This window comes from Schistocerca piceifrons, chromosome 2 (assembly GCF_021461385.2).
Source record: "Schistocerca piceifrons isolate TAMUIC-IGC-003096 chromosome 2, iqSchPice1.1, whole genome shotgun sequence".
In the NCBI taxonomy this organism is placed as follows: Eukaryota; Metazoa; Arthropoda; class Insecta; order Orthoptera; family Acrididae; genus Schistocerca; species Schistocerca piceifrons.
Window position 1 is genome coordinate 154,256,046 of NC_060139.1, and position 15,325 is coordinate 154,271,370.

Below are 15,325 nucleotides of genomic sequence, written 5' to 3' on the forward strand. Positions count from 1 at the left end.
CGGAATTTCGACACCTCTCTCTCTCTCTCTCTCTCTCTCTCTCTCCTATTAATCCATCCTCAAATGGGTCTCGAATTTATGAACAATACTCAAGAATCACTCAAATGAGTGTTTTGTGAGACACTTCCTTCATAGATGAATTACATTTCCTTACAATTTTTCCAATGAAACTTTTTCTAGGTTCTACTTTTCCAGAAATAATTTCATGTGGTCATTCCTACTTGGGTTACTCTGGTCAGTTACTTCTAGGTATTTTGTAATTATTACGATTTCCAATGCTTTTTCACCAATAATATTACTATTAATGGATATGTTCACCTACTTACACAACACTTTACAGTTATCAACATCCAGGGTCAACTCCCAGACCCTACACTCATTGTCAACCCTCTACATGTCTTCTTGCAGTTCACAAAACTTCTGGCACTGCAACATTGACACTGACAATAACATCACCCACAAAAAGCCTCATGAAGCTTCCATTGTTAACCACTATGCCATTTACATAAATTATAAACAATAATGACCCTACAACCCTCCTTAGGGTACCCAGAAATTACAACATATTTTTATATGGTCCCGTTGAGAACATGCTGAGTTCTATTTACAAATATGTCCTGAATTCAATCCCAAACCTGTTACAATAATCAGTAAACTCCTATTTTGTTCACTAAACAAAGGTGTCAAACTGCATCAATGTCTTCTGGAAATCAAGGAACTCAGCAGCAACTTTGAATTTGTTAGCTTCACAAAACCTCTGTCTGTAGAATGCACATTGATTTTTATAGAGAAGAACTTCATTATCTAAAACAATCGAAGTGTAAGCGTAAAATGTGTTCTGTGACTCTACAAATCACTGACATCAGCAATATAAGTCTATAATTATGAGCAGTCTTGATGATCTTTCTCGAAAATTGGAATGACATTCACTTTTTTTCAACTGCTTTGTTGCCCCAGTGACTTTTAAAAAAGATTGTTGTCAGAAAGGGAGGAAGCTCTGTCACATAATCTTTCTAGAATCTCACAAGTATCTCATCTGGTCCAGATGTCTTTTGATTATTGGAGAATTTAGTCAATTTTTTATTCCACAATAGGCCTAATTATCTCAATATCTGCCATTTCAACAGACCAAATTTATTGTATCACCTTTCTCTCTATCATCATCTTCAATTTCGGTGCCAGTATTGTCACTGAGCAACTGAACAGATGATTTCGATCTACTTACTGCCTTTACATAATACCAATGTTCATAGGATTCTTGGTCAGACGAGTTAGGAAAATTTTAATTTCAAATTCACTACACTTGTTTTAGATTTGACCAGCTTGATTCTGTTAGTAAGGGTTTTATTTTGTTTTAATGTGTAATGAACCCCTCTTTGCTTTTGTAGCAACTTTCTAATATAGCTACTGAATTGTAACTGGTTTTTCCCATCCCTTGCAACCCCAACTGCAGTTACATAATTTTCTGAGTGCATATTAAAGTCCCTGTCTGAATTTCTGAGTTTGCAGAATTCATTACTGAGATAATACTGACCAAATTGTAAATCTTACATCTGTAAAGCATAGGAAAATATAAATTGGATATGTTGAAAACATAATTACTATATTTGATGCAAACTGAGACACAAATTTTAAATACAGTCATTCACAAATAAATGTAACATTCAGTGCAACTTTAGAGTAACAAAATACAGTTATTGAACAATAATGAACTGAGCTGTGACAACAGTTGTATTACATGTTAAAAACTACTGTGATGGGTGCTATAAATGGTTTTCCTATCCACTTTTCTTGGCTATTTCATAATGTCAGATAATTGTAGTAAATTATTTGCATTCGATAACATTTAAACTGGACATTGTAAAGATAACAAGCGGATAAGATATGTTAAAAACATAAGAGTTATAGATGCTCCACAGATGTCATGACAAAAGACATTACGCGTCAAAGTAAAACAACTATTGTCCAGATATCTCTGTTGTGAAATGAAATCAACATTTCATTTGATTATCATCACTAATGAAGAACTGATCTCATCCCTTGTTTCTCCTACATTTGTCTAGTACTTAATGATATTCTCTTTTGTTCATTTGCTGATATAACAGAGGAAGGGCCCACATATTACTTAAAATTTACACGAGTAAAATAAATCAGTAACAATATTCAAATAATATTGTTTAACAAACTTTAAAAAAGTCTAAACCATTACTTGCAGCATTGGAGCTACCAACATATTATTCAATGAAACATAGACTTCTCTGCAAGAACACAACAAATAATGGCAAACAAGTAGTAGTTATTTTTCTGGGTCAGCTATAAACGTACCAGTTGGTAAATGAATAATATATATGACGTCCACAAAAAATGCCTCAATATGCGAGTTCTATGATAGGGACATGCATGAACTGAAACCATATATGAATTCCATGAGAAATATGTGAACATGTGAGTACTAGAACATGGATGTAAATGAATTACTGAATACATGGCAAAGCAAAAACTGATAAATAAAGGCAGATAATTAGGAGTATGGTAGCCTTGAACAAATAACAGAAATTTACAATACTCAAAAACAAAAAAAAAGTATATCAACTGTAATTATCTGCTTAGGAGCAATAAGTAAACTCTCAAGTTAAGTCAGTTACCACAATCCTTTCCACCTATGTACCACAGAAAACATTGAATTTGTTGTGTTGCCATACTTCATAATTCATATCAAGTATTATTATCTACTCACACAGTAATCTGTTCATTATTCTTAAGGAGTCTTCCCGATCAATGACCAATACAAACTTCCTGAAATCCCAATGCCTTAAGGGCCAGATGACAGGCTGGTAAGAACTGTTCAGTTTCATCTAGCTTTACCTGAAATATATACTAACTCTGCTTTTGATATGTTAAACTCATTATCACCACATTTGCTATTCCAGTGACTAAAATTTCAGAATACAAAGACAACAGTGGTAACATGTGACTAGATTTTACATTCAAAAGGAGAGACTTTAGTAACTTTAAAAACAAGCTACACAATCACCTACAAATATTTCTTAAACTAAAATCTAACTGAAATAAGATGAACAGTTGGAAATGTCATTGCCTGAGTGTATGACAGTTAACTACATCTTCCATAGATGTTCACAATGACAATTTTGATACAGCCAAGTAATCTAAAAATTGCACATGAGCTATGAGAATAATCCACTTGTGTGATGCACAATTACTTCATAGGTTGATTGGAGACATGACCTCCATCCATGGGCCATTTTTTTTTTTTTAATTCCAATGACTACTCTTACGACTTGTGGAGCTGCCAAAAAGCATCACACTACATAATTCAGTTTCAAACAATGAACTGGCTTTGTGCAGATTTAAATTCACATTTCTATACAGTTAGAACACTGATGTTATCTACCACCTAATCTCTCCAATGTCACTGTTTTATTAAAACTCATACAAATTAGAAATTCCATTTAGAAAACTTCTGATTAAATGCATATTATTCAGAAGAACTCACAAAACTTGAAAATTAATCAGTATAAATTATAGTACGGATGTTGTGCTATCATATATGATAAAGTTTGTACCATGAATTATTTTGGATACAGAACAATTTGCTTGCCAATAAAAACTTGTGCTACAACTTTTGGTACATACAGCATCGACCATCCAGCAAAAATTGTGATCTAAATCAGAAGAGTTGCAATAAGATCTCCAATAGTTTCAATATTCAAAGCTGTTGTCTTTTGTACTATTACATATTGTTTGTATTTCCTGAAACATACATTGACACAGTGGAGGAGAAATTAACTTTCTCTTACAGTAATGGGACTCAAATATGGTGTTACATAAATGAAAATTAAAAATTACTAAATGACTTGATTGATATCATGTAATTCACTTAATGTCTACAAGAAAATCGGAGACCAATTAGATAGCTGAGACTGACTTGTAGCTGTAAGCATTTTTTGAAGCATTAACATATTTCGTGACAGTATCCACCAGAATTTGTTGACTACTATTGGCAACATTTATGAGAAAAGTCATGAGAGCAGAACACACTAATATTCAACGATGCAAACAAAGTGCATAAAACATAAAAGCAATAAATTTACATTTGAAATGTGAATAGCCTCATTTATCAAATAAGGTGCACTGTTATTCAAAATGTATAATTTTTGTCATTTACTCATACAAGTCACCCGTTACAGCATTTATTCGTAGAAGTCCCCTGATAACATTTCTCAAGTCCTGGCAATAATATTCCAGAGGCAATATCTCTCTCTCTCTCTCTCTCTCTCTCTCTCTCTCTCTCTCTCTCTCTGTGTGTGTGTGTGTGTGTGTGTGTGTGTGTGTGTGTGTGTGTGTGTGAGAGAGAGAGAGAGAGAGAGAGAGAGAGAGAGAGAGAGAGAGAGATTTTATACTTCCCACTAATGGTTTTCAGGTAATCTGAACAGTTCGTGCAATTTGTTTCACATATACATGTTTATGAATTTGGTCCCAAATATGACTCTGCAGATAGTATCAACTATTTTCAAGGAAATCAATGTATGCTTACAACTTTCTGTAGAGGATAAAGATCCTATTCACTGTTCTGACTGTCTATGTCAGAATGAATGCAAATATCGGGTACAGTATTCTCATAACATGTTAAAACATTATAAACTGTGAGCCAAAATTTCAACAGGAACTGATTTATAACAGTGCTTTACAAATAGCTTCAGTGTATCCTCACTCAGGGTCATTTGCAGACAATGAAGGCTAGAATAAAGTTTTCTTTTAGAACACTGACATTGTTTACAAATTCCCACAGCTGTCAATAAATATCCAATTGCAATGTAGAACAAACAAGAAGAATATCTGTCCAACTGTTATCATGATAGGATTCATGAAATAATTTGTTTCATAGTTGACTCAAAAGCAGTCTCAAACATATTTTTGGCACAACATACTCTTCCATGTTACTGCCTATGGAATGAATCACTAATTACCCACTCCTTCTTCTAATGAACATTAGAGAGAGAGTAAAGGAAAATTCACCTGAATATTATCATCGGCATATTAATACTTTAAAGCTGCAAACTGATGAACTGACCATTCCCATTAATCTGAAAGTGACAATATCACTTATTTACACAAACATTAATCCATTTTTACTCTTCTCTAAAGAGCTGTTATTTGTTTTAATAATATCTCAAATGAAAATATTATGGAACAGCTTATGAACAAGAATCCAGTTACAATACCCTCACCATTTACTTTCTGTTTGGCCATTATATCTGGAAGCACTTTCTTCTGAAATATGCGGTATATGAAAGGAGATTTTGAAAATATTACACATTATCTTCGGTTCTATTCTAATGCAAGCATAAACTCTTTTAGCTCTTTAACATCTGTCCTTTCTGTAGCAGCATTGTTCAGAATTCATAAATATGGCACATTACGTCACAACAACCACAAGTAACTAGGGTGCCCTGCCTATGAGTCATGTAAAGAGCGTACACAGTCTCATAGCCCAGCACGCTTCTCCGTAACCCAACAAACTTCTCTCTATGATCAAAGGCAGTTTATTAAAATCTGGATTTTAAAATCTTAATACAAATGGCAGTAACAGTAACCAGTTCTTCTTGCCATAACACTGTCTTTATTTCTTTACAACATGAATTTAATTGATCTGGACATGATATAACGTGAGGGAAACCAACCAGAGAAATCCATCGTGACAAAGGTCATCACAGGATGAGAAAAGTACCCTCTTCAGTGTGGTTACAAGTTCTAGTTACATTTCAACAGCATTACTGTTTCATGAAGGTGGTTCTCATTGTGATTTTGTTTGCATACTACATTAAATGTTGTGCATCACTATGAAAATAATTTAACAAAGTAATGCTAATTGCTGAAATTACAATTTCTAAAACTGTGCAAACCACACTGTTGTACAGTCTGTCTTCAGCCCGTCCACTGTTCCAGTCTTATGAGGAGATAACTTATGAACACCTGAAGCCAAGTGTGTGATCACCAGCCAAAAACATTCCCCCATGTGTGGGCGACACACCTGTAAAATTTAATACACGCATGATATATATTCAGGACACAGATCAAGAACTTTCATTTTTACTCCTTCAACAATTTTTACAATAAAAATATAGCAGTTGTCTGCTTTATAAGGAAGATAATTATTACTCTAAGAAGACTCCAAGACCACATTATACTAAATGTTGTTCAGACAAAGTAAATTGATTTATCAAACTTTCAGACTAATAACTGCACTCCCCCCCCTCTGTTTTTAGAGGAACATTTCCAACAAAATCAGTTTTTGACAGACTTTTGTAAATGGCAAGTGCAAATTTAAGAGGCATAAAACGTACAAAAATGCAAATACATTCTATATCATAACAACATAATGAAACCACTTTAAATGATGTAATTCTTCAAAAAAGAAACTTCTCACAGCTATGTCTGTTACCAGAACACTCTCAGAATGAGGCAGGGCAGCAACTCAATAATATTTTTCTAATTAACATGTCAAATCAAAGACAACCAACGGCTGGCAGGCTCCATCAAAATACTGGGAACCAATATGGGAATGACATATGTGATAAGCACATATTTGAAGGCAAAGAAATGATGTCACAGTATTATATATAATAGTAATAATAATAGTATTATTATTATTATTAGTATTAGTATTATTAGTAGTAGTATTACTATTATTATTAGTAGTAGTAGTAATAACAACACAAGTAATAACAGATTAAAATTAGGGGTTGAGATCCAAATGATATATGCAAAATACAAGTATAAAGGTGGAACATTAAAGGTACTACAACATACTTTTTTCAAAATTTTAAACTAATTATAAACTGTAGTTACAAGTTCAACATTCATTGTCTCATGCTTCAGTTACACTGTACTTTCTGCACAAGATTGTTATTTTGAAAAGCACAAGCACACAATGCCATGCAAACCTTATTGACCATATTATCAGCTGTGCAATATATACAATGCATTTTTTGAAATGACAAAAGAGCCCATGAAACCACAATTAGAAACAATGACTACAGAAACCACGTAGACGAAAAACATTTGGACACAATGATTTTGAAATTAACATCAATTATAAGACATTGATAGTCAAAGGACAAATAGAACCATGCTACATTATTTCAATAACATATACAATAGATATAAAAAGTAAGATTCTAAATTACAGATTAGAGTCAGACTTCTATAATAACAAGCTTCTTACAAATAAAGCAAAGCTCAAGAAATGAAACTATGACAACAACGTGAATAATTCAATATAGTCACAGTAACTATATTTCTGTTAAAATATTTGTAGCAATGAATACGTTAATAGAAAAATGTTACATATTATGCATACAATGGTATTCACTGTAACATTTACGCCCATTTAAATGTAGGTAAAATTTTCATAGCAATAATGATTTCCTCGCTTCACCTACATAGTGTGGCATCAATCTGCGAAATCCAGGGAAGCATTAATTTAAGTTTTCTCCTGTAGTTGACGTCTTTCGACACAGGATTGCGTTCTAAATAAACGGTGACCAATCGTCTGTTGCGTGTCAACACTTCAACGTTAGACCAATCATCAACTAGATTGTCATTCATCTACAAAAGAAAATCACACATATAAACAATGAATCATAGAAAAGAGAAATATCATTGTAACAATGGAAAATCATGAGTCAGTAAGTACATGCGGACAAAGGGGAGGGGGAAAAATCTCAGATCTCCCAGTTAAAAATGCACTTTTTCCCACATCAAAATACATTTCTTTCAAGGTGAAAATACACTTTTTCCATGATAAGCGACAGTGTATTTTCCCTTAGAACTGTAAAAAATCAATTCTTATACACCAGTGTAGAACTTCCCACAACTTCAGTAAATGAAACACAGTAAGGGAGGAAAAAACAAAAAAAGAAGAAAGAAACATGTTTTGGAAAGATATTTGATGTGCAGCGACACGTATGCTGCATATTTTCGTATTATGAAATTATAAATTCAAATTCCACCAAACACAGCACTTTAGTTTCCGAAGCATTGAAACAGAGATTGCAATGCGCTTTTGTAAGCCAATCATAGCTCATGTCACGTGATCTCACCAGCCGATGACAGCAGACATTCAGAGCATAGCACACATGATGTAGTCAGCCATTAGCAACATCACCGTTACGTCGAGTGAATACACATAGAGGAAAAATTAATGGTTTAAATTAATGTACATAGTGTAACTACTTGAAAAGCTAAGATTTCACGAACAATATTGGTCTTTTTAGCGTGTGTTCACTTTAAGATACATCACACAAATGTGCCATTAAAATTTTAAACAATGACATTAATGTCTCTTATTTATGGATTCTTCCGTCGCTTCTTGATAGAACAATTCCATATTGAAGGTTGAATAACACTTAGGCAGTTTGTTGTTCTACTTTTTTTTATTTGTATGAACTAGTTTTCGGCTTATTAGGCCATCTTCAGATAACTACTGGCTATTGTTTACAAGGAGCTTGTGTTATTACGAACCAAACATTCTGGGCTACGATACAATGCACTTACATACGATCTTTAGTTGTGGTATTGTCTTTGGAATTGTCAAATGGGTCTTTTGACTTTATGTTCTGTAAAACTGTTCTTTAACTTAATAAATCACATTTCATGGTTTGTCAGCACCATGTATGACAACAATTAGAATTATTTAGAATACACATTATTACAAAATTACAATTTTTTGGCATTTGTTGTGAACAGTTGCACTGGACACTAATTGTCGGCTGTACAACAGCGATGTTTTCTTTGGGGGTTACATTTTGTTATTAGAAAAATTGTGCTTTAATATATACCAAAATATTACATTGTTACACTTGAGTTACAGTTAGGAATGTAAACAAATAAGGGATATTACATTAAATTGGGGTGTGAATTTGTTTACTATTGGGACACTTTGTGGTTAGTAGCAGGTTTACTTTATTGTGTAAAGTTTAAGAGTGGTGATGTGCTCAGTTGCAATTGGTCATTTAGAGCCAGCTGGGGATTTAGGGCTAAGTGTTTGTTAATTTAAAATGCTTCTAGTCGGCTGAGTTTCCTGCCTTTGTTGTCTATATGTAGCACTTCTGTGTGTGTTAGATATTTGTGTCTTTCTTTGAGCACATGTTCAACAAAGGTGGAGACTGATTTATTTAATCTCCAGCTGCGTTCATGTTGTCAGCCTTGTTGATATGGCCCGGCTCGTCAAAAGACCCATTTGACAATTCCAAAGACAATACCACAACTAAAGATCGTATGTAAGTGCATTGTATCTTAGTCCAGAATGTTTGGTTCATAAGAACACAAACTCCTTGTAAACAATTGCCAGTAGTTATCTGAAGATGGCCTAATAAGCCGAAAACTAGTTCATACAAATAAAAATAAGTAGAACAACAAACCGCCTAAGTGTTACTCAACCCTCAACATTAATGTCTTGTCTTCTGGGCTTGAAATTATTCTAAGCGGCTGGTACTCGAAGTGTTAAGTTTGAAATGAGAGTCAAACTCTCTGATTTAAGAAATTTATTGCACATTCTCATACATGACATAAGTCATCTTGCGTGAAAGGAAATTTCCTTTGAAAATAATGATTTTTGAAGAACCATTTGCAATATTTTCCTGCAACCCATATATTTGTAACACACGTAGCATTAGGAGATCTTACACAAAGTCATAAAAGAAACAGGACATCACAGGATACTCCACGAGCATAGGAATTTTGTATACCATACTAAACTGCGTAATTCAGCTTAAGGGGCACATTCAAATGTCCAGATTCACAGTGAAGAAGGCCGAACCTGATATTAAGCTTTTAATGTGCTTTTTGAGATGCAAATTTTTTTGGAGTATCAGTACTGTATTGTCTCACGTTTGGTTCTTAATATGGCATAATGCCACGCGTGCCAGAAGATAAAAATGTGCACTTTAAATTCAGTTAAGAGTTGAAACTAGCCAATAGTGTGGAATGAAACACTTATGTTTCTCATAAACTGACTGCCTCTGTGGAAAAGATTAATAAAAGCCACATTTATTTAGCAAACCGACAAAAATAACTTCACTGTTGTGCAAGGCAATTAATGCTTGACTGCCAAAAATGTGGGAATAAAATAAAATCAGATAACTGAAACTAATAACATATTTTAGCCTTCCGTAATTATGGAAATGTATTATAATTCATTTGATAGTTCCCGGCCACAGAAATCCGTTTTGTTTTCATTTGGTGTGTGAACTGTAAACGAAGGGGAAGCAGCAAAATCACTAAAAGTAGACATGGGACACTAGCCCCCTCCGCACTACAACCCAGACTGCCCTGTGCAGGCACCAATCTGGCAGCTTTGGCAAGCCAGAAAAATTTTTCTGGGTAGCATAACTGCATCTTGCTACCGAGAAACAGGAGAAGGTACTGCTCACATGAAACTCAACTGCACATTTGTATAAGCCCGCCGGCAACTGCTCAAAATTAACTTAATGTAAATAGTTGTGACATCATGCTCATCGGAAGCAGTTTGCTGTTAGGAAGTATTCAACTGTCTTCGCCCTAAACCCTTTGATATATTTTGCTTTTGGCAGGTGCGTGTGTGTGCACTGTGTTTTGTTGTTGTAAATGGCGCAATTCCTTTGCAACTTGAGTTTTATTTTGGTTTTATTCCCTCATTTATGTTTTATAGTTGAAGTATTATTCTGCAGTGGCGGGATACAGTAAAATTCTTTGTTGGACTATCAGTTCTTACCAGCCAAAACTACAAAAATTTTACTGAAGACTAAAACAATGAAAAATTCCCAGAATTCCCAGTTTTCTCCCAGATAAAAAATTCCCGGGTTTTCCTGGATTTCCAGGTTGTCCTGCAGTGTATACACCCTGTCAGTGTAATCTACTGTATAACAAATAGTAAGACTGACAACAGGCTTCCCTTTAACAAACACTAAAATAATCACAAATGAAAGAAAGAATTAGTAGTAGTAGTAGTAGTAGTAGTAGTAGTAGTAGTAGTATTGGTAGTGCTAAGAGGAGGAGGAGGAGGAGGGGGAGGGGGGGGGGGGGGGAGGAGCCTCAAGAAATATGAGAAATGGAAGCAAAGTAACTTTTCATGGGAAGTGAGGTATTTTGTACACTAGGTTACTGAGCTTTCATCTCTCTGGTAATCATTCAACATAACAGAGATATAGAAATATGTTTCTATACCACTAAACAGTTTACCATTACAGCACAAAGGAAGGAGCCAAAAAATAATGGGGAAAATGCTATACAGGAAAGATCAAACATAATCTGTTTCTGTCAAGTATTTAATCTAGATCTCTGGTTTCCACTTAAAAGTCGCAACATTGTTCACAGCTTAATATCACATGGGAGTATCCTTCAAAACTTTTGTTCCTCATTATTGCTTATTCAGTTATTAAAATATGTATAACAGCGTATCCTGATCAACAAACGGCAGAATTCAGTCCTCGAGATCCAAATGAAATTGAATATATATCCACGAACTGAGAGTTCTTACTAGTACAACCAAATGTGGGTCAAAGCATACAGTGCTTGCTTTGCTGCATTCTAATTTTCACACGCCGACTATTTTATACTTTTACAAGCCTTTATATACACAGTGCATTATTTGGGAAAGGTGCAGAAGGTGACAGATCCTGAGTAATATTGCAAGAACCAGTTTGGAGCTTACCATAAATTAACTCATCTATTTTATTCTTAATATATTATAATTGATCTCACAATAGAGGTCTTGCCACTCCTGGTCCCAGTCCCTGGCCTTCCCTGTGGGAGACAGAGCCTGGTGCCAACAGGCCAACAGAAGAGAGCATCCCCCTTTCTGGGACACCCATGCTATCGTACACCAGAATGATTTTATCAGATGCTACTGTGCAATGACAATATGCAGTTTGCAAAGGGAAAGAATACTTGCTGTGAATGTCTTTTTGGCACTTGCATGTGCTTTCCTGCAGAAGGAAATGTGCGAAAGATCACACTGAAGTGGAAGGAAATTTTAGCACAGGTGGAGGTGACAAATGTACAGGACATAGGGTATCTATTCTTAATTGGTGACATGGAGTTTGCCAGTGAAGGAATTCCATCTACAATTATGTCTGCATATGGTTGTCCAGCCATGGGAACTGTGGATGACACACAACATGTGATTAGGATGCTGAACAATAATTTGATTGGCCGGAGAACAATTTGAGCGACCCATCTAGTGTATGGATATGCCCAGAGACATAGCTCTGGAGCACGCAAAGAGACTGCCTTAGAGGAACAGTTGCTGGTGATATGGAAAGAAGACATTTCACATACATGCTGCTGGGCCATATGGCCAACCAATCCCAGTAGTCTTGCCTTCACGCTGCCAAGAGATGATGCCAGACGACCTGCAGCATGTCTTCCACTGCGACACTAGCAGCCTGATCACCAACTGATAAAATGCAATACAGTTCTCATCTATAAGCCCACCTGCCAATTCCGTTTGTCTCTTAGCAACCACAATTTAAACACCCTGGTACTGATCCTGATAATCTTGTAATTGCTAATAGGCAAATTATTATTTCCTCTTTCATGAGTAAGAATAATTTGTAAATTGTATTTGAGTAACTGTGGTCAAAAGGCATATTGTCAGTAAAAATACATGTCTATGAACAAATTCTTAACATTCTGGTGGCCAGCACTCTTAATTCTATAACATAATTTGCAAATACCACACTCAAATGCAGTTTGACACATTGTGATTCCTTTGATTTCATGTGCAAATGCAGCACTCAAGTGAAATTTAATAATACAAAATTTGATGACTACAATATACATTAAAAAAATGCACGAATTTACGAAAAAAGACAGTAACAGAACATTTTGACAATGGATTTTATTATAAAAATGTTTCTTAAAAAACAAAAACAAAATTAAAAATAAAGAGCCATAAGAAGTTGCTTCAGACCCGAAATACATACACAGAACTTAAACCATCAAATGGCACTCATTTTAAACCCTAGTCATGAGTGTTTAACCAATATAAGTTTTATTCTCCTGCAACGAGTGTCAATATAGACATTAAGCTATGAAGTAGGGTCGTTCTTTCTGAAGATCCCTTATTAGCCTATGTTTACATACAAACAGTACACACACATAGCCACACAATATTCCAAACCAAATCCTAACAAAATGAAAGATAACAGGTAACAGATCAGTTTTGCATGCTTGATGTATACAAGCACTGTTGGGTGCACACTTTCATAGACAGCAGGCCTTTGTGAGGCGCACACTTTCCCTGATTTGTGATTGTTGTTTCTACCACTGAGAAAGGTGCCACATAGCAAGGGAGACTGAGATTTAACATAATATTTTTAAGAAGAATTTGTGATGATGTATTTTAACCAAATCTATCCCTTCCCTCATCACGTACTGTCGCATTAACAGCTATGCCCTCTTAGCGTTGATGTAATTTATACAAATTGAAGGATTATTAGGGTTTGACATCATGTCGGTAGTGAAGTCCCTAGTGATGGAGCAAGAGTTCAGTTAGAGCCAGTATGGAGACAAAGACCTTTTCAAAAGAATCATCCCAGCATTCATCTTAATTGATTTAGACCAAACATCTACTGAACTTCACGGACTATGAGAGACACCTTATTTTTTAAGCATTTTGTTTTTTTTTTAAATAACATTTTTACTCATTTCATTACTAGATTGCAAAGCCAGACTAATAAAATCTTCATTTATAAAACCAAACTCACCTTTAAAATTCCTGAAATCTTCACTTGAACTTCCTCCTCCTCCTTCTTCTTCTTTTTATTCCTCTTTGTTGTCATTGTTGTCCTCTTCATGCATAAGGCAGTCTTCACTGCCATCGGGAGCATTACTTATGCAACCCCTCTTGAAATATTTAACAACAATGTCTTCTCTCACTCTAGACCATAATTGTTATATCCACTGACACACTTGTTTGACTGTGGGTCATTTTAAATCTCCCTTCGGTGTGAATGTTGGGTCTCATTCATCATCCATTTGTTCCATTCCTCTGTCATATACACTGTATATGGTTTATCTATCGAGATATCAATCAATTGCAATTGTTAAATAAGTGTTCCAGAAGAACAGCAGTCTCTGTACTTTCCTGTCCCAATTTCTCTTTCACAGAATTTTGCAAATGATTACTACACTGATAGGCACAAAAAGAAAACTCTTCTTCATTAAAGCACCTTTCCTTCTCTCCTACACTCAGTTAATCCATAATTTCATACCAGCCTTGTCCATCCAACCCTTGTCATGAACAACAACAACAACTGGCAGTATTTCAGAAGGTACTGGCATTGTTTTGTACTTGAAAATGGTTACTGGATTAAGTTGGTTGGTTGGTTGATTATGGGGGGAGAGGACCAAACAACAAGGTCATCAGTCCCATTGGATCAGGGAAGGATGGGGAAGGAAGTCGGCTGTGTCCTTTCAAAGGGATCTTCTCGGCATTTGCCTGAAGTGATTTAGGGAAATCATGGAAAATCTAAATCAGGATGGCCGGACAAATGTTTGAACCATTGTACTCCTGAATGTGAGACCAGTGTGCTAACCACTGTGCCACCTCACTTGGTCTGGATTAAGTCTGGTACCATCAGCACAACATACAAAGACAACAGTGTAGTGCATTTTTTCATGTCCATTTGTTTTCATAGGTACAGTTGTAGCATCTTTCATGGTAAAAGTTCTGTTACTCAGTACATCATATGTCAGAGGAGTTTCGTCCATATTCGCTATTTGGCTTAGTTATACACTGGTTTTCTTTCGAAGATGAATAATAAAGCAATGGAAAGATAATATTTTCTCTTCATACTTTCATTGCATTTTAGGAGGTATTTTGTTTTTGGTTCATATGCTAAGTCCATGATGCTTCATAGCCCTGTAGCACCAACCAACTCCCCCTTGGCGTCTGTTACTCTCCACTGTAGCGCTAGTTTATGAGTATGTATTTGAATCATTTTAATACTAATTCCAATGCCATTTTGACAGTGTCCTTGTATCCCTTTCAATACATCATCTTCCAGTTTTGGCTATTTTGCATTCAGTCCTCTATTTGCACATTTATTCTTCTACAATTTTATCTGTTCTTCTTTACTAGGCCACCAAATGCGAATGATTTTTTTCTGATGTTGGAGGGCTGAAATGCTGCTCTGTTTCCTTATTCTTCTGCATATGCTATATTACTTTCAATTTATAACCTGCACCACACGAATACCTTTTATTTTTTTCATTACAAAACTAATTACTAACAAAAATATTGTACTGTTACTGATAACAC

The 15,325-nt window shown here is 35.1% G+C and overlaps 1 protein-coding gene across 1 annotated transcript in view; it reads right to left on the reverse strand.

Annotated features, from left to right (window-relative positions):
• Positions 1–1,582: 1,582 nt before the first annotated feature.
• LOC124776268 (protein phosphatase 1 regulatory subunit 7) overlaps positions 1,583–15,325 on the reverse strand; it is an 80,165-nt gene continuing 66,422 nt past the window's right edge. Inside the window, exons 8-9 of the mRNA XM_047251168.1 lie at positions 7,464–7,629; positions 1,583–6,052 (exon numbers count right to left, since the gene is read on the reverse strand). Coding sequence (XP_047107124.1) covers positions 5,985–6,052; positions 7,464–7,629 — 234 coding nt within the window. The 3' untranslated portion in view covers positions 1,583–5,984. The remainder of the gene's footprint in view (positions 6,053–7,463; positions 7,630–15,325) is intronic.